General features: G+C 44.6%; 1 protein-coding gene across 1 annotated transcript in view; it reads left to right on the forward strand.

The window, feature by feature from the left end:
* Nucleotides 1-322: 322 nt before the first annotated feature.
* SMYD2 (SET and MYND domain containing 2) overlaps nt 323-27327 on the forward strand; it is a 50444-nt gene continuing 23439 nt past the window's right edge. Inside the window, exons 1-2 of the mRNA XM_061185604.1 lie at nt 323-821; nt 21489-21552. Of these exons, the coding sequence (XP_061041587.1) occupies nt 649-821; nt 21489-21552 (237 nt within the window). The 5' untranslated portion in view covers nt 323-648. The remainder of the gene's footprint in view (nt 822-21488; nt 21553-27327) is intronic.

The following is a 27327-nucleotide window of genomic DNA, read 5'->3' on the forward strand; positions in this document are numbered from 1 at the left end:
TTGAAGTCTCACAGGGTTTAAACACCTTTAACCTTGGGGAAGCACCCTTTAACCCTCAGCACATCAAACTTTGCTACTGCGGTTTCTCTTCGGTGTCCCCCGAGGACTCCTTCTAGGGTCCTTGACAAGGACAGAGGAACTGAACTTAAGGTTGAGAAACATCTTGGGCCCCCCCCTTCAATTAACCAAGCGCGGGTCACGCTACGGGATTCTCCGGGAGGCGTTGGATATCTGACCCCCGGGCGACCCCATCCCGCCCACCGGAAAGCCGGCAGCGTCCAGCGCTCTCCGTGGAGACGCCGCGGAGGCGCAGACGCCTCCCGCCCTCCTTCCAGGAGCCGCCTGGGATGCAGCTCCCCGCGGCTGCCACACCGGAAGCGGCCCCGGGCGCGTGCGGGGCGGCAGCCGAGGGTCCCGCACGCGGGGCGGGGCCGCCGGGCAGGTCCCCCGCCTCCCGGGGGCGCGCGAGGACCGGGCGGGGCCGCCGTCCCTTCCGGGGAGCGGTGGCCGCCGCCGCGTCCGCCGGGCAGCTTCCCACCCCGCCCCCCCGCGGCTCTGGGTGACGCTTCTCCAATAACAGCTCGCGGGGAGCCGTAGCTGGGGGCTCCGCCGGCGCCAGGGCCCCTCCGCGCTAGCCCGGCCGCCGGCATGAGGGCCGAGGGCGACAGCGGTCTTGAGCGCTTCTGCAGCCCCGGCAAGGGCCGGGGGCTGCGGGCCCTGCAGTCCTTCCAGGTGGGGGACTTGCTCTTCTCCTGCCCGGCCTACGCCTACGTGCTCACGGTCAACGAGCGGGGCAACCACTGCGAGTTTTGCTTCGCCAGGTAGGGTGGTGCGCGCGGGCGGCGGCGGCGGCGGCGGCGGGCGGGAGCGGGGGGAGGAAGTGCGTGCGGCCCGCGGGGTCCTAGCGCCGGCGGCTCGCGGGGGAGGGGGCGGGCTGCTCCCTTGAACCCCGGGCCGGCTGTGCCACGTGCGTTAGGAAGGACCAGCCAAGTTCCCGCCGCACGTCCTGCACGGCATGTTTTCCGACTCGCTCCCGCGGGATGTGCAAACTGGCGAGGGGCAGGGTCCTGCGCTCACACGTGGGCTTGGAGCCAGGCTTGCTCCCAGCGCTGGCACGCACTGCCCACTCGGTGCGTTGCCAGCGGGGCCCCAGGTTCGCGCAGCCACAGCCTGTCACCTTTAACTTGTGCTTCCTGCGATGTGTTCTGTGCCCCACAGTCTCTTCTGCCGCAGACTTGCCGTGTTTCTTCCAAGGAACTTAATGACATTTAATATTTCATGTAAAGTACATGGCCCCTATTCTTTCTTGTCACCCTTTGCACTTGGTATTTGGAGAGAAGCCAGAGGAGTACTGACCACACACCCGTGGTTCAGAGGGGCTGCACTGGTGGGACGTATCTAGCCCTGGTTTGGGATTGGGAAAACATGGCTGCTGGGGGGATGAGGCAAAACGTATGGCTGGAATTGGTATTTAATTGTAGCATATCATGTATGTGTGTATATGTGTATATCTTCACATACACCAACACATAATTATATCTTCAAGCCTTATGATAGTTTCAGACCTGAAAGTCACGTTAGAAATCATGAATGCAACACTCTTTCCATTTTACAGGGGAGAAAACTAATGCCCAGAGAGGAAGTGTCACTGTGTATGTATAGTCACACCTATAGTTAAGAAAATGAAGTCTGGTGTCTTCAGTTCTGCCCGTTTCCTACCTAGTTAAGTGCTCAATAAAATTACTGAGGCAGCAAGCATGGCATTGGAGTTAAGTTTGTACAGGGCCTTCCAGGACCCTGCTTTACTTTCTTTGAACCTCAGTTTCTTCATCTTTGAAGTGGAGATTCCTGGGCTAGATTAAGCCCACCTGAGGTCCTGCGGGTACCTTTGGAATACAGGTCTCAAGTCCAACACACGCTGAAGTACTCAATCTCCGAGACGTGTTCCTCTCATTCCACGGTAAGACAGAGCAAAAGAAGGGACAAAAGCTAAATACTATAGTAGTCTTGTCCAGACTCCCTGCCAGAGCTGTCTTCCGCTTGGGGGGACCTGGAAAGGAACTAGACACAGAATCATGCCGTGGGCAGCTTAAGGGCTGTATGTGATGTGGCTCTTTGAATTGGTGAGCCAAGAGCTAAAGGGTCATGGCACCACTTTGCGACGTTTGAGTGAAGTGAGCATTGGGTTTTCCCAAAGTTAAAAAGGCTGCTGTGTCTGGTCCCTTGATCTTCTGAGCCTTGCTGTGGCTCAGAGTCTGAAGCAGTGTGGGTGTCTGGAGTGGCAGGAGCAAAGCAAGGTCACCCAGCACAGAAGGGGCCTCCCTCCATCAGGGATCCTGGTGATTCCTGGGGTCCATCGTGGGAGAGAAGACTGCGGTACCAGGCACATAGTAGGTGCTCAGATGGTAGTTACCTGACCACTCCTCTAGTGAATTAAAGATCAAATCCAGCTGGGTTCTCAGTGGAGAAGCAGAGCTGAGAGATTCTTCTCTTTTGCTGTGAGCCTCCAAACTCTATCTACTACACACACCCCCGATCTTAGAACAGGAAGGTAGAGTCAGGTGCAACTTGGCAAATCACCCTGCCGCATGGGACAGTGTTTGCCTTTGTTTTCCCTTTTTCTGAATGACATTCATCAGTGTCGCTGTTGCCTTAGATCCCTCACCAGGGCTACCCCCTGCATTGGGGTGGGACTGCTGCACCTCCCCCCGCTTTTCTCTGGCTTAGGTGAACTTCTGTCAACATCCACAGCTCCTTTCCTCTCTTTCCCCAAGGACTCATTTGAAATCAACTAAAATAACACACAAGAAATGATGACATCATGATACCTGTGAAATTAGAAATATATTTGTACTTCACTCTCTGGTTTCCATTAAATGCGATTAGTTTGGCATTAGTGGCTAGATCATTCTCATAGATTTAGCACCATTTCCTCTGTCAACTGTCTGTATAGACCGAGGACAGATTATTCTGTCCAGCTGTACTAGAGGAACGCATATATGTCCCCACGGTTCCCCCAGGGGGTAGGAGCAGAATTCTCACATACTGAAGCATACAGGGCAAAATCCACGACTTCCCCTCCCCTCCCATAAAAAGAAAACTACACCTTATCGTTTCTTGTGCCAGAAGTTGAAGGTAAATAATGTTGCTTAAGACAAATGAGCCACTACAGATCTCCCCTATCATATTAATTGTATCAGGGTTTGACTTAATTTGAAGGAAAGTAAGTGATTTTTTTCAGGAATAAGTATGTTCTATAAATTGAAAAATAATGGGAATTCTCTCAAGTCACAGTGGAGTGGGATTCTTACTGTCAGGGCAATACAGACAAAAGTTTGTATTTGTATCACATTTTCTCAGGGTGACACTTGGGAAGATGTGTATCTTGCCTCAGCTGCTAGAAGGCAGCCCCTAAAAATATAAATGTCTTCCAGTTGGGAGCTGTCTTCATCAGACCTCTCAGAGGCGTTTTATGTGCACATACACACACACACACACACACACACACACACACACACACACACACGTTGGCCTGGCCAACATTTTGCGGCACATTTTTTACATTATATTTCACTTGGTATTTGACATATTTTAACACTTGCTAGTATTTGTCTCAGGGAAAAATCTGTAACCCTGGGTTCCATCTGAACATTCATTGTGTGTGCAGTTCCTCAGGAGGGCGGATGTATCCCTCTTGATCTTTCGTTCTCTTGGCTCATGGGTCATTTAAAGGCAGGAATATTGTCTTTTTTGTCTGTTTGTTCAGAGTATCGGGGCAAAGTAGGAAGGCCCACTTCACCTCCTTGGACTAGAGCTGTTCGAACCTGGTTTCAGGAAATTTATATTCTGTCTGGCTCAGTCAGAGCAGTTGACTTAAATATTAAAATGTTTGCGCGATCAAAATACTGTGATTGAGATGGCCTATTTCAGCAGTTATACAGGTGTAATGTCCCCCCGATTTTTTTTCTGTAGCAGCATTCATCTCTTCCCCACTGTTTTACCAAACTGAAGTCATCTTTAGTTGATCTTAATCAGTATTAAGAGATGTGAACCCTTGATCCTGTTCTTAAGGTTCTCTGAAAGAGCCCTGGGCCTGAAGCTGCTCTCAGAAGGTCGTGTCATCCCCAGGGCTGCTGTGATGCTGCTTATTCCAAGAACATTCTCTGAGACTTGGAGAGTCTCTGAGGAGAGAAATGGCTTCAGATTGTTCTCAAATTATCTTGTTCTGTGAATGAAAAATTGGACACACGTGCTCCAATAAAGGATTCCCTCCATCTTTTTACATGTATTTTTAAGAAATGGGTAGGAAGATTAAAATACACAGACAACAGATTTCCTCTAAAAAGTTACATTAAAGAATATAAAGTTAAGCCATCTGTATAGTAGATAACGAGGTATTGGGTTGCCATTTTCAACATTTCAGTATTTCAAGTTTTTTGTGTATTTAGAGACTACAAAGGAGGGGCTTTGGGGCCAGATTGACTGGGTTTGAATTCTGGCTTCATCCCTTCCCGATGGTTTGTCTTGAGGCAAATTATTTAAGCTCTCTGAACTCCCGGGTTCCTTTATCTGTAGACTGTGCACGTTAACACCCACCTACTGAGCTGGCCCTGAGACAGTGAAGTCAAGTGCCTAGCACGGCCCGGACACTTCGGGAGCTGTCAGAATTGGCCCCGTGTCTCGCTTGTATGGACGTGTTTGATAAGCTCTCTTGGCTAAATGTTAAATAGTGTGATAACATAGTCTCACTTCAGGGGCATTTTTTTATGGTGGTGGCATTGGGGTGGGGAAAACTGGGAAGGAGATACTGTACCTTGTTGGCCAGTGGAGTCATCATTCAGATGGCATGTTGACCCAGAGTTAAAAGTGGCAGTTCTCAACCTCGGGTCCCCCAGCATAATAATGGGTGTCTGGGATCAATTTTCAGTATTTTTTGAAACCTGACAGAACTGATACGATTAGCCTACACAGATAAAGCTTTTTGAGGAAAATGAGCCTCTTGTAGCTCCAAAGTGCTTAGATACTTTAATACTCTTTTACCGTGGGATTAAACAAATGTTTGAAAAGAGAAATGGAGGAAAACAGAATTTTCCACCTAGCAAGGATACCATGGCTCCTCTCTGCTCTTTGCTTCCAGCATGATTCTTTCAGCTGTGGCAAGGAGCTGTCCTGCAAGACTTCAGATGTGCCGAGTGCCAGAACACGCACATTTTTCATACGCGGGAGCATAATTTCTGTTATAGCTTATCAGGGCTCAGTGACCAAGCTGCACATTTGGAAACGATTTGAGATGAAAGAGAACGGCAGCAGGATATCCTGAAGTGAAATTCAAACCCTGGTGAGTTAAAACCACCATCTAACACCTTTCCCTCCCAAAAGCAATTGCACAAAATCCTCTCACAAAAATTTGAAGATCCCATATAAAATGACGTTCCTTTAAATCGTGTTGCTCTTAGCAGCTCATAAAGCATTTCCAGATACATTCTTATTTTGATCCTCCCAAGGATGGCTTGTGTAGAGAAGACCTTATCCCATTTTATGTAGGAAGTAACTGAGTGCTGGAAAGGTTGTTTCCTTGAATTTCACATTTTTGGGGTCAGATATTTATTGAGCGCGTCCTAGGGCCAGCCTCTGTGTCCTTCATGGAGGGAACCATGTCTTCCTATTCTGAGTGTTGTTTTCCTTCCCTGCCCCTTTTGACCTGAATCTACCGTGTGGTTCACACCTGGACACCAGGACTTAATTCACTTCGGATTTCTCCTCAAGTGAATGCAATTTTTATCACCTCTTTTCTTTTGCTTCCCCTTCCCCCAAGAGATAAGTCAACAGATTAATGCATTGTTTCTGAAAGTTCAACAAATAAATTGATCCAGCTGTCTTGTCTCTTGTGCTGCTTTGGGTTCAGAGGTTTTTTATTCCAATGCTTTGGAATTTGCATAAGAGCTACATATATTCTTCTGTATTATCCACTATTACCTGATAAAATGTAAAAAGAAATACAAGGCTTTGGTCCTTTTGTGGGTTTGGGACATTTTTCAATATGCTTGAGTTATTTAAGACGAGTTTAGCATCTTAGTCTTTATAGCTACGTATGAAGAGTTTGTTTCTGTGCCCTCTGGTAGGGCAGCATGAGAGTATAAACCCCCTGTCCTTTTTTTTCCTTAAACATACCCAGTCTTCAGAACTCTACTCTGTGCAAGGTTAAATGGGCATGGTTTGGAAACAGAATTCATGGTGCAGCTGTGCTAAGAGGCCCCAGGATGGTATTCCTGTAGGACAAGCATATGGCACACTATCTGTCAGAAGATTCTTTAAAAGTTCCTCAGAAATGTCTTAAATTTCTTTGGGAAGATCCAGGGCTCAGGGCTGTAGTTTGGCAGCAGCTGGTCTTCAGGAGAACTCAGAACGGGTGAGAACCTGGGACAGTGAAGTTGTCTGTTATAGAACTTGAAATAGAAAAATGCAAAGAAAGTTTCTACTTGATTTTGGTGTTTGAGACGTACCTCTTTTGCCTGAGGTTATTATCCCCTTTCTTTTTCTTGCCAATATAAAGAAAATATGAAATAATTACAATTTTAAGCCACTTTATTTCTGCTTCCCAAGGAGGCAATCAATAATTACAAATATCCCTTATGTAATTGGAATCATCAATAATAACTAAGGTCACTCCCACCATACACACACCTTGTTTTCTGAACGTCAGATGTGGAGTAATCACATTTCTCAGTTCAAGGCATGCTTTCATCTGATCCGCATTAGGACAATTTGACTGAAACGAATTTCTCCTCTGTTATTGATTCTGCATTCCCATTTCCTGTTCTCTCACAGACAGCCCCTCTCTGGGTTTGCCTACTTGTCTTTGCACCTGTGAGTATATATGTCCTGATCACCTCCAGGGAGCTAGACAGACCTGGAACAGGCCACCCTGATTGTACTTGACCAGATGCAGACTTTGAGCCGTCCTTTGGTCAGCCTGGCGGCGAGGTGGTTTCTGGAGCGGTCCTCTTGCCCTGGAGAGGGGCCAGCTCTGGCACTAGAGGTCTCTCTGTCCCCTCTCAAGGGATTCACAATATCAGCCTCTGTACACCACCATCACTCTCCCGCTCACATCCCCAACCCTTGCATCTCTGGATTTCTAGCAAATCTGTGGTAGTTTAGGGGTGCAGCCCTCCAGCGGGGAATTGACTGAAGTAACTGCCTTTTCAGGGGCTGAACCCATGACCTTGGCCTCATTAGCACAGGCGCTCTAACCAGCCACAAAGCCACACACCTCACTTTGTGTAACTTCTGCTGACTCTGTTCCTACCACCCTCGGAGGCCTCCTTTTCAATTGCAAAGGCGTTCACACCAACACAATAGAACAGAAGGAAACCAGATCTCTTCTAGACTTCTCTGAAGGCCAGAAATATGCAATTTAGCAGGAAAATAATACCAAAACGTCTTGAGGGTTCAGGAAAAAACAACTTACCTTTCTAGTCCATGCACTTGCTGAGAATCCAGCTGTGTGTCTCAGATTTTTCTTCAATCAAAAATTTAAAAATACCATGGAACTCCCTGTGCCAATTTATTAACGTAAAATCTAGGGACAAAGTGGAAGGTTTCAGATGACTGAGTGGAAATATGGCATGTACGTGATTAACATGGATTGGGTTTGCTTTTTAAAGAAGGAGAATCCATAAGTGCTTATCTTTGGCAAGTTTATAGTCCCTAGAAACCAAAATAAATGCTGTGATAGCTGTGATAGCTGAGACACCGGCGTGTGTCAGCAAGTGCACTATGACGAACTAGGCGTCTCAGAGCCCCGGGCATCTGCAGTCACCGTGGGGGAGAGGAAAAACAAGGGCGACTCGCTTACCAAGAGGCGAATTTCACACTGAGGCCTGAAGACATAGGCATATATCCTGGGGGGAGAGGTGGAAAGAAACTGGCTGACCAACAAGATGCAGTTTTTCATCTGAGTCAAGTAAAATCTCAAGGATTTTATATCCAGGCACTTGAAAGGAGTTATGTTGCCATCTGTGGCAGAATGAAAAGATCTTGGACAGGAGGAGCTTTTTCTCTTCAGTCTGTGAGGACCAGGAAACGCTCTTCAAGGGATGTGGGCCCTGGGCTCACATCTTGTTGATTTTCCTCACCACAGCAATGTTTGTATAGGAAGCACCCTTGTGCAATCTGAAAAATCTCTTATCTGTCAGTTGCACAAATCTGTAGCAGAGTGATGATTGCTGTTCACAGTGATAGCTTCACAGGTTCTTAAAACCTCAACAGTAAGAGACATTTAATTATGAGCAGATGGTAAACTCCCTGAGAGCAGGGATTCTGTTTTTAATGTATTCAGCAAATATTTATATTTATGGAGCCCTCGCTGAGTTCTGAATCCCTAGGAAACAACTGTGAAGAAAAGCAACACCCTCCCCTCCACAGAGCTTATATTCCAGTAGGTTTTATTCATCTTTATAAACCCGTTGTCGACTGAAAAAAAGCACAACATGAGAGTTGTGAGTTTAAGTTTTATTTTATTTATTTAAGTTTTAAGTTAAGGCAAAATGAGGACTGTAGCCCGGGAGACAGCCTCTCAGAGAGCTCTGAGGAACTGCTCTTGGGAGGTGGGGTGTGAGAAGGTCAGTGTATATGCGATTTTGGTGAAGGGGCGGACATGCAGTCAAGCACACATTTTGGCAGAAGGTTCCTGCCAGTCTCAGAAAGGTTGCTGCGAGTCACGACGAGCACATGTTTCTGTTAATCGTTTCAGTGCTTTTCTGGATATGAGAAGGTGTCAGAAATTGGGCTCATAAAATCTTCTGAACATTTCTAACTATCCGAAGGCCTGTTCTGCCAGTTCTTTCCAGAGCACAGAGTGCCTCGTTCCTGATCTCCAGCCTGAACTCCTTTCGGGGGTGTCGAAGGTCAACGACTGCAGTGGCTAGTGACTTCATCCTTGTAGAGGCAGATGGCAAGTGACAGTTTTTAGTTGACACTGTAGTGCATTGAACTTTGTCATTTTAGCAGATTTTTTGTTAAAGGCAGTAAGGTTTTGGGTTGAGTGTTTTCTTTTTCTTTTATGGAACACTGATAATGTATGTCATAAAGAAAACTCTTAACACAGAAGTTTAACCACACACGCTGGTTCATGACTTATGCAAACTAAGGGAGGGCTTTGATCAGATAATAGTTTGGTCTAATAAAATTGTGGCATCCCTGCATTGTGTTAAAATAGCAGCACTTTGGGTAGACATTTTTTAGAAGTTGATGAAATTTAGTCTACTCATACACCTGAATAAATATTTCTAAATACTACTTAAAAAAAAACCTTTAGGGTTTTTTCACCTTAAAAACTTTCAGGCTCACAAAGTAGTAGAGATTTAGAAACAGTCTACTTATTTCACTCAATATTTAATTGATTTTGGCACGTGTTCGGGCCTTTCAAGACACCTAGCTGCTAAATATTTTCTAGGCACAGAGGTGGGGAGCAGCCCACTGCCACCTTCTCTTTCTGTGCGTCTTCAGAGAGTGGCCCTGGTAGAACTCCACTGTAGGGTCAGCGCCGGCTGCTGGCATGCTCCCAGGGCTGGGCATCTGGGGTGATGTTTGGGTCCAGCTTGCTCTGCAGTGTTAGTTTCATTCCAGCAGCTCCAAACTGCTTATAATGGTACATACACACACACACGCACACTCGCGTGTCTTTGCACCCATAGCACCTTGTGCATACTTCCTTCATCACACTCGCTCCTTGACTGCAGGAACCAGATCTTACTCAACTTTGTAGCCTAGCACTTAGCCTGAGGCCTGGCACCCCATAACCTCAGTAAATATTTATTAAATGAATAGTCTCATTTCTGCAACTTATTTTACTAGCAGTTCTTTGGACAGGCCTCCTCACCTGTCTATATATGTACATCACGTACCAATATATATACAGCTCTGCTTGTTCTTGGAAATGAATCCTTATAAATAACCGCAGAACCCTTCATTGATCCCTCTTTTCTTCAGGACAAAATCTTGACTGCTCAGGTCCTCCGTATTCAGTGCTCTTCCCACACTGTCTAGCGTTATCCCTCGCTACTTTTTCATTTAAACCCTAAACAAAGTCTGAGTGGTCTTTCCAGTACCCCACAAAGGTGCTGTGTCATTCCTCACTCTTCCCAATGTCCTCTTGAACCAGGAGTGCTCCTCTGTGCATTTTTCCCCTACTTACTCTCTGCCTTCTTCCCTGGTAAGGCCTCCTACTGTAAGTCTGTTCATCCTGAACAGAGACCCAGCTCAAATTGCATCTCTTTTTTTTCTCTTTCTGGCCGCACCATGAGGCTTGCGGGGGGGTCTTAGTTCTCTGACCAGGGATTGAACCTGGGCCACAGCAGTGAAAACGCCAAGTCGTAACCACTGGACCACAGGGAACTCCCCACATTGCATCTCTTTTTATGAAGCTTCCTCTTCAACACTTCAGCCCACAATCTCTTCATTTTATTTAGTTAGTACTTTATATTTATTTGACAGGAGTTTACTATTTACTATTTAGAGTTTATTTATATCTGTTCAAACGATATATAAGTTTGAGTTATCAGGGTCCAGTCCAAAATTGTGGTAATTCACCTAAGTAAATTGACAATTCGATTTTTTATTGTTTGACTGTGGGAAAATGAAATGAAGAGGATGGGAGTGTCACCTCTTAAAATTCTTCTGTAACCAGTTAAGGTGCACTTTCTTGCAAGATTTAGAGCAGGTCACATGTTTCTTGGGCCAGGAGTTAATACTCATGTTTGGCTGCAGAGGGCCTGACCATATTCTGGAACTTAGGTTTATCATTAGGTTATAAAGGTAGTTTTACATGGTCTATTTCTATCTACTCTGTGGCCAGAATGTTGAAGTGAGGGGTATTGTTAGGAGCATTTTAAGCTTTTAAATAGTTACATTTGTATGACTTTGATTTTGTCCTTTTCCTTGATATTTAATCACCTAGGTGTTGTAGAACTTAGGGCAACAGCAGTCATAGGAGAATCTAGTATTGTGTTCGTTACAAAGTACTGTTGCTAACATCTGTCATTTATTGTACCATTGGAAGAAATGGTGGCTGTTACTTATTGTCAGTTCCTATATGAGAGAACTCATTCATTGTTTCTTTCCTTTTTTTTTTTTTCTTGTTTAAATTGCATATTTATTTTTTCAGCTTTAAAAAAAGCTTTAAAATATACATAAAACTTAAGCATTTTTAATGCTTTACCATCAGTGGTATTAAGTAAATTTGTGTAACCATCACCACTATCCATGTCCAGAATGTTTTCATCACCCCAGACAGAAATTTTCTATCCTCTAAACATAACTTCCCATCACCCCAACCCGAGGGGCCGCTCTGAGAAGGGTCGCTCTGGAGGGAAGCCCCTCCTCAGGGCCCTGCCTTTCCCCAGGACCCGGTGCCCCACTCGGCTGGCACCCGCCAGACGCAACACCAAAACGCAGCCCCCAGCAGAGCCTCCACCCTAGCATTTTCTCAGACTTAAAGCCGAGAACAAGTTAAGCAATTATGTACTTCTTTAATCTCCTCTCTCAATACTGCACCTTCAGAATGAAAAAGTGAGGTGGACAGTTACATGTGATGTAGTATCCTTGATGGGATCCTGACACAGAAGAAACACATGGGGGAAAAACTAAGAAACTCTGAACAAACTATGGACTCTAGTTAATAATGTATCAATATCATTTCCTCAATTGTAGCAAATGTACAACTAATGTAAGATGTTAACAATAAAGGAAATTGTGTGTGTGCACGGGTGTATGTGTGTATGTGGGGGGCTGTAATGAGGGCACTCCGTACTCTTAACTTTTCAGTAAATCTGAAACTGATTGATTGCCACGTTGCAGGGCGTGCGGGATCTTCGTTCCCCACCAGGGATGGAACCCGTGCCCCCTGCAGTGGAAGCTCGGAGTCTTAATCACTGGACTGCCAGGGAAGTCCCTAAAACTGTGTTTTTGTTTTTGTTTTTTTTCGTAATATAGTCTATTAACAAAGAAAGTGAGGCAGGTCTGTTGTGATGATCTCGTGTGTCAGAGAGCCCCTCCTCTTGAGGGCCAGACATCCTAACGGGCAGTGGGTGGCTTAGGTTCTGGGGAAAAGGATCCCGACGTGGCCATGCCTAGACTGCCCAGGGGCAGGCTCCGCCCTGTACGGTGAAACTCACAACTCTGGGCCCGTGGTTCCAGCATCCTAAGTATGCTCCCAGAACACCACGGGCCTGTTAAGGTTTTCCAGACACTGGGGCTGATGGTGGAAACAGAGGGGACACGAGTGACGGGTGGGTCTCATGGACGAGGGCTGAGTCCCTTCTGGAGGCGCGGCACAGGCCCCCTTGGGGTGCAGGAGCCACCTGCTGGAAGGCCTGCGGGTTGAGCAGATTGACGCCTGGGTCCAACCCCGGCTCCTTCACTCCAGGCTGTGCGGCCTCAGCAAAGTCTCCCCGTCTACGACACTGACCCCACACGGCTGTTGGAAAGATCTAGTAAGACAGCAAAAGTCAAGTGGTTCGCACCCAGAGGGTGCAGGCCCGCCGCATACCCAGTCTCTAGGGCTGGTCCCTGAAGTCAGCCGAGGAGAGGGGCGCTGCTCTGCTCGGCACGTGATCCACGGCCAGCTCTCTGGGCAGATGAACGGGGTGCCCGCTTCCCCGGGCCGCTGCGTCCCGCCAGGCCTTCGCCCCGCTTCTTAATTGGCAGGGCATTCCATGCACCCTGCCTCACCTAGGCCTGAGGCAACCCTGTTCCCCCGGCAACACTGTACCCATGTCACAGGCGAGGAAACTGAGGGCCAGATCACGTTTTAGGCGGGCTCTTTATTCAGCACGTGTTCGAACTCGACTTGCCCACGGCCGTGTGCGGAGGCCGAGACGGGCGGCAGCCCGCGAGCTTCTGAGTTTAGGTCTCTCCAGCCCTTCGCAGCTGTTCAAAGACGCCGCCGTCACCTCGGTCAAGTGCCCGGGAGTTGGCTCGGTCACGTGCCCCGTGGCCCCTGTTTCTTTCCTTTTGACTTCCCAATCGGTAGGCATCAGAGAAGTCAAAGGCAAATTGCAAGGAAGTGTCATTCTCATCTCCCACAAAAGTTGATATAAAGAGTTTCAGAGGAGAATGTTAAATTCAAAAGCGCAGACGTCTGTTCTTCTGGCAGGCTTCAACTGTTAGGGATTTTACAGGGCCTGCAAGATGAGGCTTGGTTGTAGGTATTGTCCAGTGGCTGAAAAGAGTAATACAATGTTCATTGTTCTGTAGGGTCAGTAGTTCTCTGCTCTGTCCATAAGCCTCATGAATTTTTTTCTTTCTAAGGCAAAGGTAAATTTCATCTCAACTAGAGCCTGCATTAAAACAAATCCTAAATCAGCATCCTCACCGTTTTTTCATTGCTGAGCCTGACTTTTCATGAACCAGTGATGTGGAGAGTCATGTCTACTGTATTTCTTTAGATTTATTGAGGAATAATTGACAAATATGATTGTATTTAAAGTGTACAGTGTGATGATCTGATATACATAGAGGTTGTAGAATGATTACTAAGATCAAGATAATCAACAAGTCCATCACCTCACCTAGGTAACTTCCTTTTGTGTGGCAAGAATGCTTAAGCTCAACTCTTAGCAACTTTCAAGCATACAATACTGTATTATTATTTTTTTTAATTAATTAATTTATTTAATTTATTTTTGGCTGTGTTGGGTCTTCGTTTCTGTGCGAGGGCTTTCTCTAGCTGCGGCAAGCGGGGGCCACTCTTCATCGCGGTGCGCGGGCCTCTCACTATCGTGGCCTCTCTTGTTGCGGAGCACAGGCTCCAGACGCGCAGGCTCAGTAGTTGTGGCTCACGGGCCTAGTTGCTGTATTATTAACTGTAGTGACTGTGCCGTACCGTAGATCCTCAGACCTTATTCTTCCTACAACCGAAACTATACCCTTTGACCTGCGTCACCCCATTTCCCCCAGGGTCATCGTTTTATAACAAGGTCAACCATTCAGTGCTGACCACCAAGCCCAGCTTTCTCCTTGTAAATCACAGCTCCTATTCCAATATTGGGGAAAACCTATTAGTTGCTGCCTTACTGCCCTAAATATTTCCCGCCTCCCCGGGCGGCCCTGGGCTCTAACTTTTAACAAGCCTCAGAACAAAGCCCGATGCCCAGGGGAAGGTTCAGCCCTGCTCTGGGAAGACGCTCCCACAGCAAGTGGTCCCATTTTCACTGTTACATTGTGGATTAAAGTGCTATGTGGAGCATCTTTCACTGTTACACAAAAACCAGTACCCTGAATATTATGCTTGTCCCCTGACCAGGGTTATAATAGGGTTCTGCCACAATTTCTCCAACTTTTATTTCTCTCAAATAGAAATTTGCTAGTGTAACCACTCTCTCTGGGTGGGAGGCTAACTTTGTTTCTGATTGTCTTATTTCAACCTGTGGAGAAGTTACATTGCGCCACTGGGGCTTTTTTCCTTTTCTCTTTTTCATTTGGCTGGGACTGCCTCTGTTCAACAGAGCCTACTTGTCATTTCTTCTGTCACCATTAGTTAAAAGTAATTGTTATTGCAAACCCACTCCATGCCAGTATCATTCTCTTTCATTGGGAAAACCCACGAAGCATTCATTTCAGTAGCAGAAAGGAGGGAGCTTGCAGGATCAAATCCTTTTGATCTCCACCAACAGCGCCTGTGGCAACACATTAACTAGCAGGGGTTGTTAATTACAACCCTAACTTGTTGATCTTCCTGGCTTCCGAATTTTAAAAGCAAGAAAATTAATCACGTGTGTCTCCTCCAGTAGAAAATGACAGGAGCGTGTCTTCTAAGTTCTGTCCCAGTCACTAATAATCAGATAGTTGCATTTTCCTGTAACATTTCTTTCCTCCCTTTGTGGATAGAACCATTTCTTAAGTTCAAAGAGCCCTTCCATTCACAGCAGGGTAGATGTTTGCCTGTAAAACAAAGGCTTTAGAAGCATAAATCCTCTATGAGTCTGAGTGACATTGTACTGAAGATATTTCAGGAGTTGACGTCACTTAAAAAAAACACACACAAAAGAATGAAGGCTAATTAAAAGCCTAGTAGTCGCAGGCTTCACGGGTTATTTTCTCATTGAATTTGCATAACAAACCTATGAGGTAGAAACTGTATCTTTACAGTGGAGGAAACAGGTTCAGAAAGGATTAATAATTTGCCCAAGATCACACAGCACCTCAAGCACCAGAAAGAAAAAAGGACTTGAGATAGGGAAGAAGGAAAAGTAACTCATCATTTTCATCCAACATTGTGAAGCGGGAATCAGGAGGAGGCGGAAAGAAAGCTGAGCCTTTCTTTTTTAAAATTTGCACCTGGCTTCTAGAATATTTGCTTGTCATAGTTAGAAAATACGGTGTCTGCCACTTTATTCTGACCATCATCAAGGTAGCTAAACAACCTAATAAATCGTGTGTGTGCCAGTCATTCTTAAGAAGAGTTACATTGTAAAGTCTGCATTGCAGAGAAGAATGCTTCAGCACTCTTCTTGGGCAAATTCAGCACTCAGAAACACTCAACCCAAATGGATGACCATAGGCCTAGGCCAGTGGGTCTGCATTGTGGAAGCACGTTAGATCCGCGTGGTTCTCTCAAACTCCCAACACACGTCAGTCTGATGAGAATTGCTAGACACAACCCCACCCCCAGACGGGCACATGCAGCCGAGGTTGAGAGCCACTCCAAGAGGTTATGAGTGATTCACCAGTAACTTTCCTTTAGTTCCCTTCCTTTTCAGTTATTTCACTTCATTCCTCCAAATGACCTTTATTAATCTTTTCTTTGAGGGCAGTTTTCTTTTCTTGGTTTTTGCAGTCTTTCCCCAAACCTCCTGGACAATTCAGATCAGGTTACATTGCAAATGAAAGATTTACAGCTATGTCTTCTGCAGGAACAAGAGTGTATTCTAAAAGCCTGTATATTCCTACAGTGAAAATGGATCTCCCATGTGAAGTTTCTCTCTGGCTAAACTTTGCAGTCAGCAATAGTCACACTCTCACAGGAGCTCTCTCTTTCTCTCTCAAACACATACACAGTGCACGTGCCGGTTCAGCAAATTTTAGTTTGGGTTTCAACCGTTAGACTTATGAAACGTGTGCATCTCTCCCTATGAAAAGCTATGGGAAAAACTGAAGCACGTATCAGGATAATTGAAACAGAGCTCCCATCCCCACCCCATTTCATCGAGAACTGCTATTACCAAATAGATCAAAGTAGATTCTTATGCTATTCACTCTCCGTAACTGGCTTAGCTTCTCTCCTTTTCTATTGTGAAGGCAGTTTGGCTCAGGAGAATCTTTGCTAAGAAAATTCACATGTAGCCAGGTAGATGACTCCATAAGCATATATATACAGTAAAATCTGCCTCTGAGTCAGGCAAGACTTTTCTGTTGTGAGAGCTGCAGTGTTCTATCACCCAGTTCCCAGAGGACACAGGCCTGCTTGGACTGGCCCAGTGTCTGAGAAACACCTGGATTTAGCACACTGAATGAGACAGAGGGACCTTCTTTGCACAGACTGAATACAAAATTAATCCTTATTTTATTCCAGTCTGCTTCAGGTGATATTGATTCCTCTGGAATAGTTGATTGAGAGACCCTCTGTGGGGATGCTCCCTCCCCAGATCTCATTTTCAGAAATGATCCTGGATTCTCCCCATTGCATCTTTGAAGCCAAGTAGCATTAATGGGATACTATTGGAGCTGGGACATTATGCAGACCAGAGTAAAGAATGCCTCTATTTACACTTTGTTATTACTGTTATCCAGACACATAGATTATTTTTGTTTCATGTCACAGTACTCAAAGAAGGATATTTTTGCATGAAGGAGACATAGTATGTACCTTGATGTGTGAATTCTGATTTTGCTACCTACCTTCTGAATGACCATGTTGGGTTAGATATTTCACCTCTAGGATCCTCAATATCTTCATTTGAAAAGCGGGAATAATAACTTCTTCACAGCTGATGGAATTATTGCAAGAGATCAGTTTTCAAACATTTTGGTCTTTTTTTTATTGGAGTATAGTTGCTTCACAATATTCTGTTAGTTTATACTGTACAGCAAAGTGAATCAGCTATACGTATACATATATCCCCTCTTTTTTGGATTTCCTTCTCATTTAGGTCACCACAGAGCACTGAATAAAGATCCCTGTGCTATACAGTAGGTTCTCATTAGTTATCTATTTTATACATAGTCTTAATAGTGTATGTATGTCAATCCCAGTCTCCCAATTCATCCCACCCCCGCCCTTCCCCCTTGGTATCCATATGTTTGTTCTCTAAGTCTGTGTCTCTATTTCTGCTTTGTAAATAAGATCGTCTGTACCAATTTCAGATTCCACATACATGCGTTAATATACAATATTTGTTTTTCTCTTTCTGACTTACTTCACTCTGTATGATAGTCTCTATGTCCATCCATGTCTCTACAAATGACCCAATTTCGTTCCTTTTTATGGCTGAGTAATATTCCATTGTATATATGTATAACGGAGGTCTTAAGAGCCCTTGCTACCCTTAGAAATTGAGAACTCCAAAGAGCTTTTTAAATTTACCTTGGTATTTATCAATACCATATTTGTATTAATAATTAAAAATAAAGAATATTATAAAGCATTGATTTATTTTAAAATGACAGCAACCATTACTGTTAATGTAACTTTTTTTTTTATGAGGACTGTTTTCCAAAACAAAAGAATTAATGAGAATAGTGGTGTTTTACAGTTGTGCAAATCTCTTTAATGTCTGGATTTCCAGAAAACAAGTGGATTCTCAGATATGCTTCTGAATTCAGTCTGGAGAATTATGTAGTTTTGGTTGAAGTATGCGAAGGAAATCTGGCCTCAAATAAATATGTAATTGGAAGGGAAGGAGTATTTTAATAGCCTTTTCAGTTAATTGCGGATATTCTTTGATTCAACACTAGATAGCACTCAGTAAGTGATTTTGTCTTAAAGACTAGTTGTAATGTGCAATCTGAAGCCATCTGTGAATTTCATGTACTCTGATACGTAAAATCCCTTAGTCTGTCTTGTACTTTGAATGACTTTTTTACCCATGTGTAATTTTTAAAACATCATACACTGGTCATTTGGAAAACATTGGTTCACTAAATTATGTAGACCTTCTAAAACTTTATTTCATTGAACCATATCAAAAAATCATAATTATGAAAACCACCACCAGTCTCATCAGACAAGAGACTGTCAAGCCTAGGGTGGCAGATGTATGTTCCGAAATTTTAATTTTTGCTCAAAAGCCCAAATTTTATCATTGGCAACAAATATTGCTAGTTATTTTCGTTGATGTGATGGGCTCACTTCATTCATTTCCATAATATAGCTGCCAGATACACAAGTCTGAATAACCAGTTTGTCTAAAGTTGTTCTTTCAGGTAAAAGGGGTATTTCAAGAAAACAGTGGCTAGTTCAGCTTACGGCTCCAGGATTGGCCAAGAGCTCTTCCTTGAGACAGCCCTCATCCTTCAGTAGGAGCAGAAATGCTTCCTGCCTTCTTCCCATTTCATCTCAGGATGTCAAAAGAAACACATACCAAAGAGTTGAGGTTTAGTGACGTTAATATTTGTTACTGCTTCATTAGGGACATTCTTTTTTAAAAAAATTTATTCAAGTATAGTTGATTTACAGTGTTGTGTTAATTTCTGCTGTATAACAGTAATTCCGAGATATATATATATATATATATATATATATATACATTCTTTTTCATATTCTTTTCCGTTATGGTTTATCACAGGATATTGAATATAGTTCTCTGTACTATACAGTAGGACCTTGTTGTTTATCCGTTCTATATATAATAATTTGCATCTATTCATCCCAAACTCCCAATCCATTTCTCTCCCACCCCTCCGCCCCTGTTGGCAACCACAAGTCTGTTTTCTATGTCTGTGAGTCTGTTTCATAAGTAAGTTCATTTGTGTCATATTTTCGATTTCATTAGGGACATTCTTAAGTGATACTGGCTTTCCCCCCCTTGCTGTAGTGTGTGGAAGTGAGGAATACAATGACCACTCGGACAGTTTGGTGCCGCTACTTTGACTTGTACTAAAGCATCGCAGGTTTCACCCTCCAGGCATCTTACACCTTCTAGAGCGCAGATGTCAAGACAGAAAAGGCAGTAGTAGTATTCTGGAAATAGTTTTCACCTCACGGACTCCTTGAAAGGGTCTCCGGGCCCCCAGTAGTCTACAGACCACATCTTGGGAACCAGTGGGGTGGACAGTAGGAATTATGTAACCTCTCGCCAATCCTGACAAGTTAACTCTTTCTCCCTGATCTTCATTGTTTGTGGCCGTGGACTTGGTGACTGGCTGGGCTGAATGAAACCCAGCCTTTGGGAGATTTATCATGTTGATGTAATCCCACTAGAGTTCTTCCCGAGCTCACCAGAGCCCAATTGCTTTTTTTCTCTCTGGGATGTTACCTTGAAACTGAAGACAAACCTTGGTTTCATGTTAGCTTTACTGCTGGCATCTGTGCAGGAAGATCTCTATATATAATTCTTGTTTTTTTGTATGGTGTAGAGCTAATAAAGACATTATTGTTATAATTTCCTAATCTTTTTTATCAAGGGGTCTTAACTCTAGTTTCAGAGACTCTTCACTAGTCCATGTATAGACTTTAGGTGACTTGTGAGCCCTTGAAATTTCATAAAATTTTCTGTTGTTTTTTGGGGGTTGGGGAGAAGGTGGGTTGTTGGGGAGAGTTAATAGCTTCAGATTCTCAGAGAGATTTTTCGTGACCTCCCCCCGTGCAAAACCAAACCTTAACTAATGGTTGTTTCAGATGGACATTGTTATGGGTGGCACCTACCCTTCCATTGTCCATTTCCAAACACACTTCTTTTTGGAAAGAATTTTCGAAGTTCCCTCCGTGGCTTTGCCCGTCTGTACTTGCCATCCCTTTGGCATTCCTTCACGGTCCATGTCACTTAGCACTTGCTCACAACTCACTTCACGGCTGTCTTCACACGCATCATCTGTCCTTTTCCTCTTGGCATAAAATGCAGGAGAGCAGGGACTGTGCATCTCGTCCAGATGCATCTCCTCGGAGGGTATTTCAGGCCGGAGAATACACTCAGCCAAATCAGTGGGTTCCTTTTTGAACCACTGAGATGTGCAAACTTGGAACATTTATTTATACCTCAACCACAAGATGCATTTTTCTCCCACACATTCTTCAGTCTGCTTCTTGGAACCCAAGCGCTGTCATGAAAACTGCAAGGCAGTCTGTTTCATTCCAACAGTAGCATTTTTGGAACACTTTCCCGATTCCGTGGGAGTAGTGTGGTGACTACCACTTGCTGACGAGACGCAGAGGAGGACTCTGCAGCGTGATTATATGTATATTATGAAATATCAGCTCTCCCGGGAAGCTGCAGAAGGGGTGGGGGTGAGGGGGCTCCGCTGCAGGGCAGGGGGCACCCCTGACGGTAGCAAGAGTGCTCTTCGCGGCATCAGCATTTCTGTAAGTCAGAAAGCTGGCTTCAGTGTGGTGGATGAGAATCAGACAGCGGGCTTTACAGATAGTGCTCTGATTTAACCATGTGGTGGTTCCCCACCTCAAAAAAATTTCTAAGAGTTCTATCGTATGTGGTTTAACTTAGTGGCTTCACAGTTTTTGAAAAAACTGTGGCTTGTCTAACGCAGCAAACACACCAGCACCTAACAGTTGGGAAACAGCAATATCCCTGTCCTGTGTGGGACGCAGGAAGATAAACAATATGGCAATGAACAGGGAGGACTGACCTAATTATGATGAGGCAGAAGAATCGCTCAGTAGGATATCGACAAGGTGGATGTGTGTACCAATCAGATCTGGGAATATTTTATTCAGGAATATGTTCCCACTTGCTGGGTTGCACTGTTTTTAAACTTAGCTTCCCGGACAACGTTTGAGTTACTGACATCCTCCATCCTATCTTCTGCATCACTTGCGTCTCTAAATACTAAAAGTTGCCACTCACAGTGCATTTTCACCAGTGTGGGTGGACCCCAATCCTCCATCTGTACAGACTCAAACTTCCAAGATGGCTTTGTTTATTTCTGTCCCTGTCTAGCAGGTGAGAAAATCAGGACATAAGAGCCTTTGACTTGCCCCAAACTATTGAATGATAGTGCAGGTGATGGTAACAGCTGTGGTGTCCCAGGCCAGGCTCATGAGTCAAAGGGTGTGTCATTCGCCTCTTTGGAAAGTGCCTTTCATGCTGTCGGGGTCGGTAAATGTCGGTGCGTGTCCTCTTTGACTAACTCACTCCTACTCAAGGGCTGAATCTGGTCAAACTCTCCTTTGGGAAATTGCCACCTATCAGTGGGAGAGCAAGGTAAGGTGACTCTTGGCTCTGCTTTCGGACCAGATGGCTGTTGCTACTGCATGATAATATGTGCAGCTTCACGTTTCCCTGCCTCTCGATACTACAGTGCCCTTTCTGTTTTTTAAGGAAAGAAGGATTGTCCAAATGTGGAAGATGCAAGCAGGCATTTTACTGCAATGTGGAGTGTCAGGTAGGTGTTGGGCCAGCTGGCAGGGAGGGCCTTGTTTCCTCGGAAGATCGGGACCCAACATCCTTCTCGTCCTTGTCACGGCATCCCAGAGCCCTCCTGCAGCCAGAGCTACAAAGCCTCCTTGTGGCATAGGAAGTGGCTGGGTCCCCCTGTGTGCTGGCCCGGGGCTGACGGGCAGCCAGTGAAGGGCAGTAGCATTTTGGGGCCACACAGAAGATCAAAAATAGGGGAGCCATGTTGGATACAGGCATGTGTATCACTAAGGTCGACAGTCTGCCCCCCAAGACTACCAGCAACAGACAGAACATGCAAAGATGACCAATGAAAAATGTTAAAATGCTATCTTTAAAATTGTTTAATCTTTACTATCACAGGTCTGTATTTGTATATGTCCCTCTAGCAGGCCACACGTTGCCCTTGGGCTGGTCTAACCCAGCCTGATTCCAGCTAGACTTAGGTGAGCCCCTGGCACAGCCTTTGTACAGCCAGAGGCGAGCTGCTCTGAACTTGGACCTGGAGACTTGGGGATGGTGCCTCGGCAGCAGTCGGGGCTGAGTGGGTTCAGGAGGCGGGTTGCATGTAGACCATGGGCCATCTGGCTTGATGGATACGTCTCAAGGGAGTCTCGTAACACGGGACTGGGAAGCTCAAGGGGGAGTTTGGAGGAGCTCTTGGTTCTTTGAGGCACGAGGAGTGGTGTTTTCCAGACTTTTCTACTTGATACTATATAGTTACACAAAATGTTCATAGATATTTTACAGAAAAAGTGTTCCACGTTCCAGCAATTTGAATTTGGGGAGAATATGATCTTCGACTTCAGTATACCCTCCCCAGTCTGTTTTTTTAATGGAAACCTGCTGATACTCCTTGGGAAATGCTGATGCCGTTAAACAATGACTCTATATGACAGGGAGGATTTTCAACATATCTGTACCTCTTTTTGTTGTTGTTCTTCCCATACTTGGTGTCATTCCCCTCTGTCCCCTCCCCCCTTCCTGGTCTGCCTTATTACCCACGATTTCATTTTTTTCTCTCTCTCTTCTTCCTATGCAGCTGGTCTCTGAAAGTCTCCAAAGAGCGTTATTTGGCAGTGGGAGAGGTTGCTAAGCTCCAGTGTCTAGCATGTCAGTGTCATCTAACCATAGAGCTCCTGTCACAGGGGCCCTGGTGAGAATGAAACACAGGCTGAGCCACTGGCTTGGGAAGGTCAGCCTTGGTTCTGAAGGCCACGTACATGGTCCCTCTCCCTGTGGGCTTCCGGAGACTGTCAGCCTGTGGGGCAGTGAGAATATAGATGGGTTTGTCGTTGAGTTTTTAGGGAGTGTGGCTTCTTTTGAAGAGGAGAGATCATACTTTGCTCCTACTAATCATAGACAGAGAACTCTGTGGTTAGATTGCTGCGACATTGGAGAGATCAGTGAGCCCTGGAATGACATGATTTGGTTCCAGGCCTGATAAGTTAGCTGTTCCTATATTTAAGTTAAATACTCCTAGAAGAAATAACTCATGACGTTCTGGTTCTTTAAAGAAGCAAGCTGGTAACTCACAGACAGTTCAGACTGTTGAAACACAGAAGACTAGGAGGACATGGTCCCAGCTCTGCAAATGACTAGCTCTAGGAACTTCACAGGACATAGGCAATTCAAAGGACATCTCCGAGTCTCCGTTTCTTTAAATGTAAATGAGGACAGTGGCCCCTATCTTGATGAATTATAAGGACCAAATGATTTGATAGATATGAAAGTTCTATGTAAACTGTAATGATGTGTACAGGCGTGAGGGCTTATAAATAGTAATATTACAGTAATTCAGGCTGGACTGAAGCTTAGCTCTATGCAGAGAATAAAGTATACAGCATATGTTAGATGTAAGGGGCTTGTTTTTTTCTTTTTTAACTTTTTATTTTATCTTGGAATATAGCCGATGAACAATGTTGTGATAGTTTCAGGTGCACAGCAGAGCGACTCAGCCATATATATACATGTATCCAATCTTCCCCAAACTGCCCTCCCATCCAGGCTGCAACATAACATTGATCAGAGTTCTCTGTGCTATACAGCAGGTCCTTGTTGGTTATCCATCTTAAATATAGCAGTGTGTACATGTCGATCCCAAACTCCCTGACTGTCCCTTCCCCCCACCCGAGGGGCTTGTTTTTTTTCACCTGAGAGAATGGATGGTTTCTAAGAACTTGAGATCCGTAATGGTGTACATTGTATGAGTAATGCTTGTTACAAAATGCTTGTTAACTTCCGTGATGAACTGTAAACTCCGCATGAATATAAAATATGAGAATCTGTGAGATGCTGAGCTACCTCTGGGTCTCCTGAGCGTGCTGCTGAGCTGTCTTCCATTAGGCCTCACCAGGTGGTATTATTTTGATGAATCATCGTGGTCCAGGTTGGGGTCTTGAGGTGGCCATTGTGGTCCCCCTGCCTTTAGGACCTAGTCTCCCAGATTTGCACACTCACAGTAATAGGTGCCCTGCCTTGGGAGGTTCACAATGATCGAGTTCATCAACCCATGTTAACCAGAATACCTCTTTTTTCTTTTCTTCTTCTTTTTTTTTTTAAAGAAGGTTTTCTTTTCTTTTTTTAATTTTTTGGCCGTGAAGCGCGGCATGCATGATCTTGGTTCCCCCAGCGGGGATCGAACGCATGACCCCTGCAGTGGAAGCGAGGAGTCTTAACCACTGGACCGCCAGGGAAGCCCCCCAGAATGCCTCTTTATTACTTTACAGTAAGCAGCTTGAAGTCTGTACATTCTCCTCTTATAGACAAATTGTACAGGTTAAAGCATAATGCGATTGCTTGTAGCAAGGAATCCCAGGATGGGGGATACAGTGCTGTGACTGTAAGTCACGTTGAAGGTCTGGGCCAAGACAGCTTGCTGTGTCCAGCCTCGTGATGTGTAGTCTTCCCTGCGTCTCGCCCAGTTTCTGTGCTAGGACACCCTCAGTCCTGGAGAGCACTTCTGCAATTCAGTTTTCCTATGCTCTGTGAAGTATCTCTCGTGACAGAAGTAGCCTCCTAGAGGACAAGTGATAACACAGCTCCCAGAGCCACTCGTTTTCTAGAGGTGAGGCTGGATTTGACCTGTAAGTTTCATTTTTGTTTCATCTCTCTCCTGTTGTGGAAGGAAGAGGCTAATAGTCATTAAGGTGTTCTATCCTACGGTACTGAAGAACTGAATAAGTGCAGGACACTGTATTACAATGAGATAGAATGGTCATAAAGTTTTAATCAAAGTAAGTGCCTAGAAATAAATGGCTGTATAAGGGCTTCATCCATAAAATCATTAGGGAGGAATCTGGGGCATTTGCTCCAGATAAAAATGTATTCAGGGTTCTGCCCAAGGGACTGCTTGGATAGGATCAAAGTGGAGACTCTGCTGCAAGTGGCACAGAACAAGAGCAGCAATGAAGAAGGTAAATGAGTGATTCTCCGCCTAAGAAAGCATGGCCCTCAGCTGCTAGTCATTCACTGGGCCTTCTTCAAAGGCAGACCCCACCCACCTGGAGTCACCAGGGGGTCGGTACCACACATCAGATGATGGGGTTGGAAAGGAGGTTATCAGTAGATAAGAAAACAGTGTCCACATTGATTGGGTGACCCACCCAAGGGGACACAACAGCAGCACCGAGACCAGACTGTGCAGACTGCCTGGGGAGGGCTTTCACTGCTTTCCAACACTGTGCTTGGGGATGCTGAGGACCCTCCAGGAGAAGAGGCACTGTGGGAATGTGTCAAAGACTGAGAAGTGGCCTTTCATTGAGGTGAAAGGGAAGACCCCTTCCAGTGGTGTTGTCTTTCCAGAAACCTCTCCAGGAGTGTAAGGCACACATCCTTCCACAAACGCAGCATCTTAGGAGACCCTCAGCACTGTGTTTACTCTCCCCGGGCCCTCCTCTCTAATTGCAGGGCTTTAGGACCGTCCTTTGTTGTATACAGCTTGGCTCTGTCTTGTCCCATTTCCTTTCCTCTTCATTCACTTGGCTCAGTGTGATCCTGCCAGAGGAAAGATTTTAATTGACGATGCATGAAAGGGTAATGGGAGGAAATATAAAAGAAATAGGAATTCCTTTTTAGTTAGGCTTGGTTTGTAACCTGTGTGTTTTAATGAACTGTATTTATTTTTATAAATACGCCTGGAAAGCTAAGTGTATTATTCACTCACTTAAGACTTTTTCATTAAATCGTACTATGACACGTTGAAGAGAATAGTTTTAGAAAGTTATTACATAGAGGAATTGTGGAGTAGAACTTTCTAGGGTATTATTTCTTAACATTAACAAATAGAAGAAAACGATTTGTGTTTTGTAGATAGAGGTGATAGGATTATGAGTGTGCTTTTGAAAGCAGGAAGGGGCATATCCCAATGGAGATTTTAAAAAACATGTGTGAGGAGCTTGTGATCAAAGATTCGAGAACATTCTTGACTCTTATCATCGATTAAAAAGTAACTGAAGTGTAGAAAGTGTCCAAGAAATGCTCCCATGACCCTGTCGTTGTTTGGGTGATTAGTGAACGGGGCCAGAGTCATAGGTTTAGTCCTGGTGAAATTCGCTTTGTCCTCTTAACCCAGACACAGGAACCATCTTCAACAGAGCCACTCTTTTTTCTAAATGGTTAATATCACCAGTAGGAAAAAACATGTAGGAATGAATGAATGCATCCCAATCACTCTTTTATGGGAAGAGAAAACAAAGCAGATGTTCTTGTGATGGGGGCTCAGCAGTGTCTGTCATCCTGGTGTGAGATGGTCACTAAGCCCCTGATTCCCTCTTCATTCTTCCTCTCGCAGAGGATGGTAGTAGAGAGCAGCAAGCCTGACATTTTCTTAACTATTCCACATTTTAAGAAATCACCTCCGCAGGCTGCTCCACATTTCAGGACATCACCTATGCGTGTGTACAAGTAGACATGGTGTAGATTGAAAGCCCCATTAGAACAAGAGAAACACCAAATGCGAGAGTTAGAAAAGGGGACGTCACAATAAAAATCCGGTCTCCTTATGCAGGGAGGCAATATATCGTTTGCTCAGCAGAAAACTGGATGACATAGCAATCACTCTTTTCTTCCAGTGTTGGAAGTGCCGATGTACCATGAAACAATTTTGCAACTCTCTTTACGCATCTTTAAGCATTTTTGTCCATGCACAAAAAGGAAAGTCATGCAGAGCTGTTATTACATTGGCTGAAAATGAACTAGACGTTTAAAAAGTGTACCAAAAAATTCCCTATCTTACTTTTACAATAGATTTAAGTGTTCAAATGTATTGCACGAATAATCTGCGCTCAATATAGAAAAATCAGAAAGTAAAGACTGAAAGAAGAACAGAAAGAGTAGCCATACTTCATAATTTTATCCTTCCAGAGAAAATCACTAGTAACACTTTGGCATGTGTCTTTCTGAATCCTTCCTGTGCATTTATTTGTATATTACTTTCCTGGGAAATGGGATCCATTTGAGTTTACATAAGATTTTATAAAGATTGCAATCAGGCAAGGAGTAACAGCTTGAATTTTGAAGAAAACTAGTAGAGAAAGTTTTGGAAAAACGGGCAAAAATATTTTTAAAAGCATAAAGGGTTGCAAAATCATTCTGTGTACAATGAAACTGCCAGTACTAAAAAACAAAACAAAACACAAATAAAGCACTGTTAATTGATAAGACTTATTCCTATCCATCAGGTTAGCTTAATTTTTTGTTTCAATTTTGTCCAATCTGATTGTTTATAATTTCTTATGGGCAAAATTGGGGCAGATTATATCAG

This window comes from Eubalaena glacialis, chromosome 3, assembly GCF_028564815.1.
Source record: "Eubalaena glacialis isolate mEubGla1 chromosome 3, mEubGla1.1.hap2.+ XY, whole genome shotgun sequence".
NCBI classification, from domain to species: Eukaryota; Metazoa; Chordata; class Mammalia; order Artiodactyla; family Balaenidae; genus Eubalaena; species Eubalaena glacialis.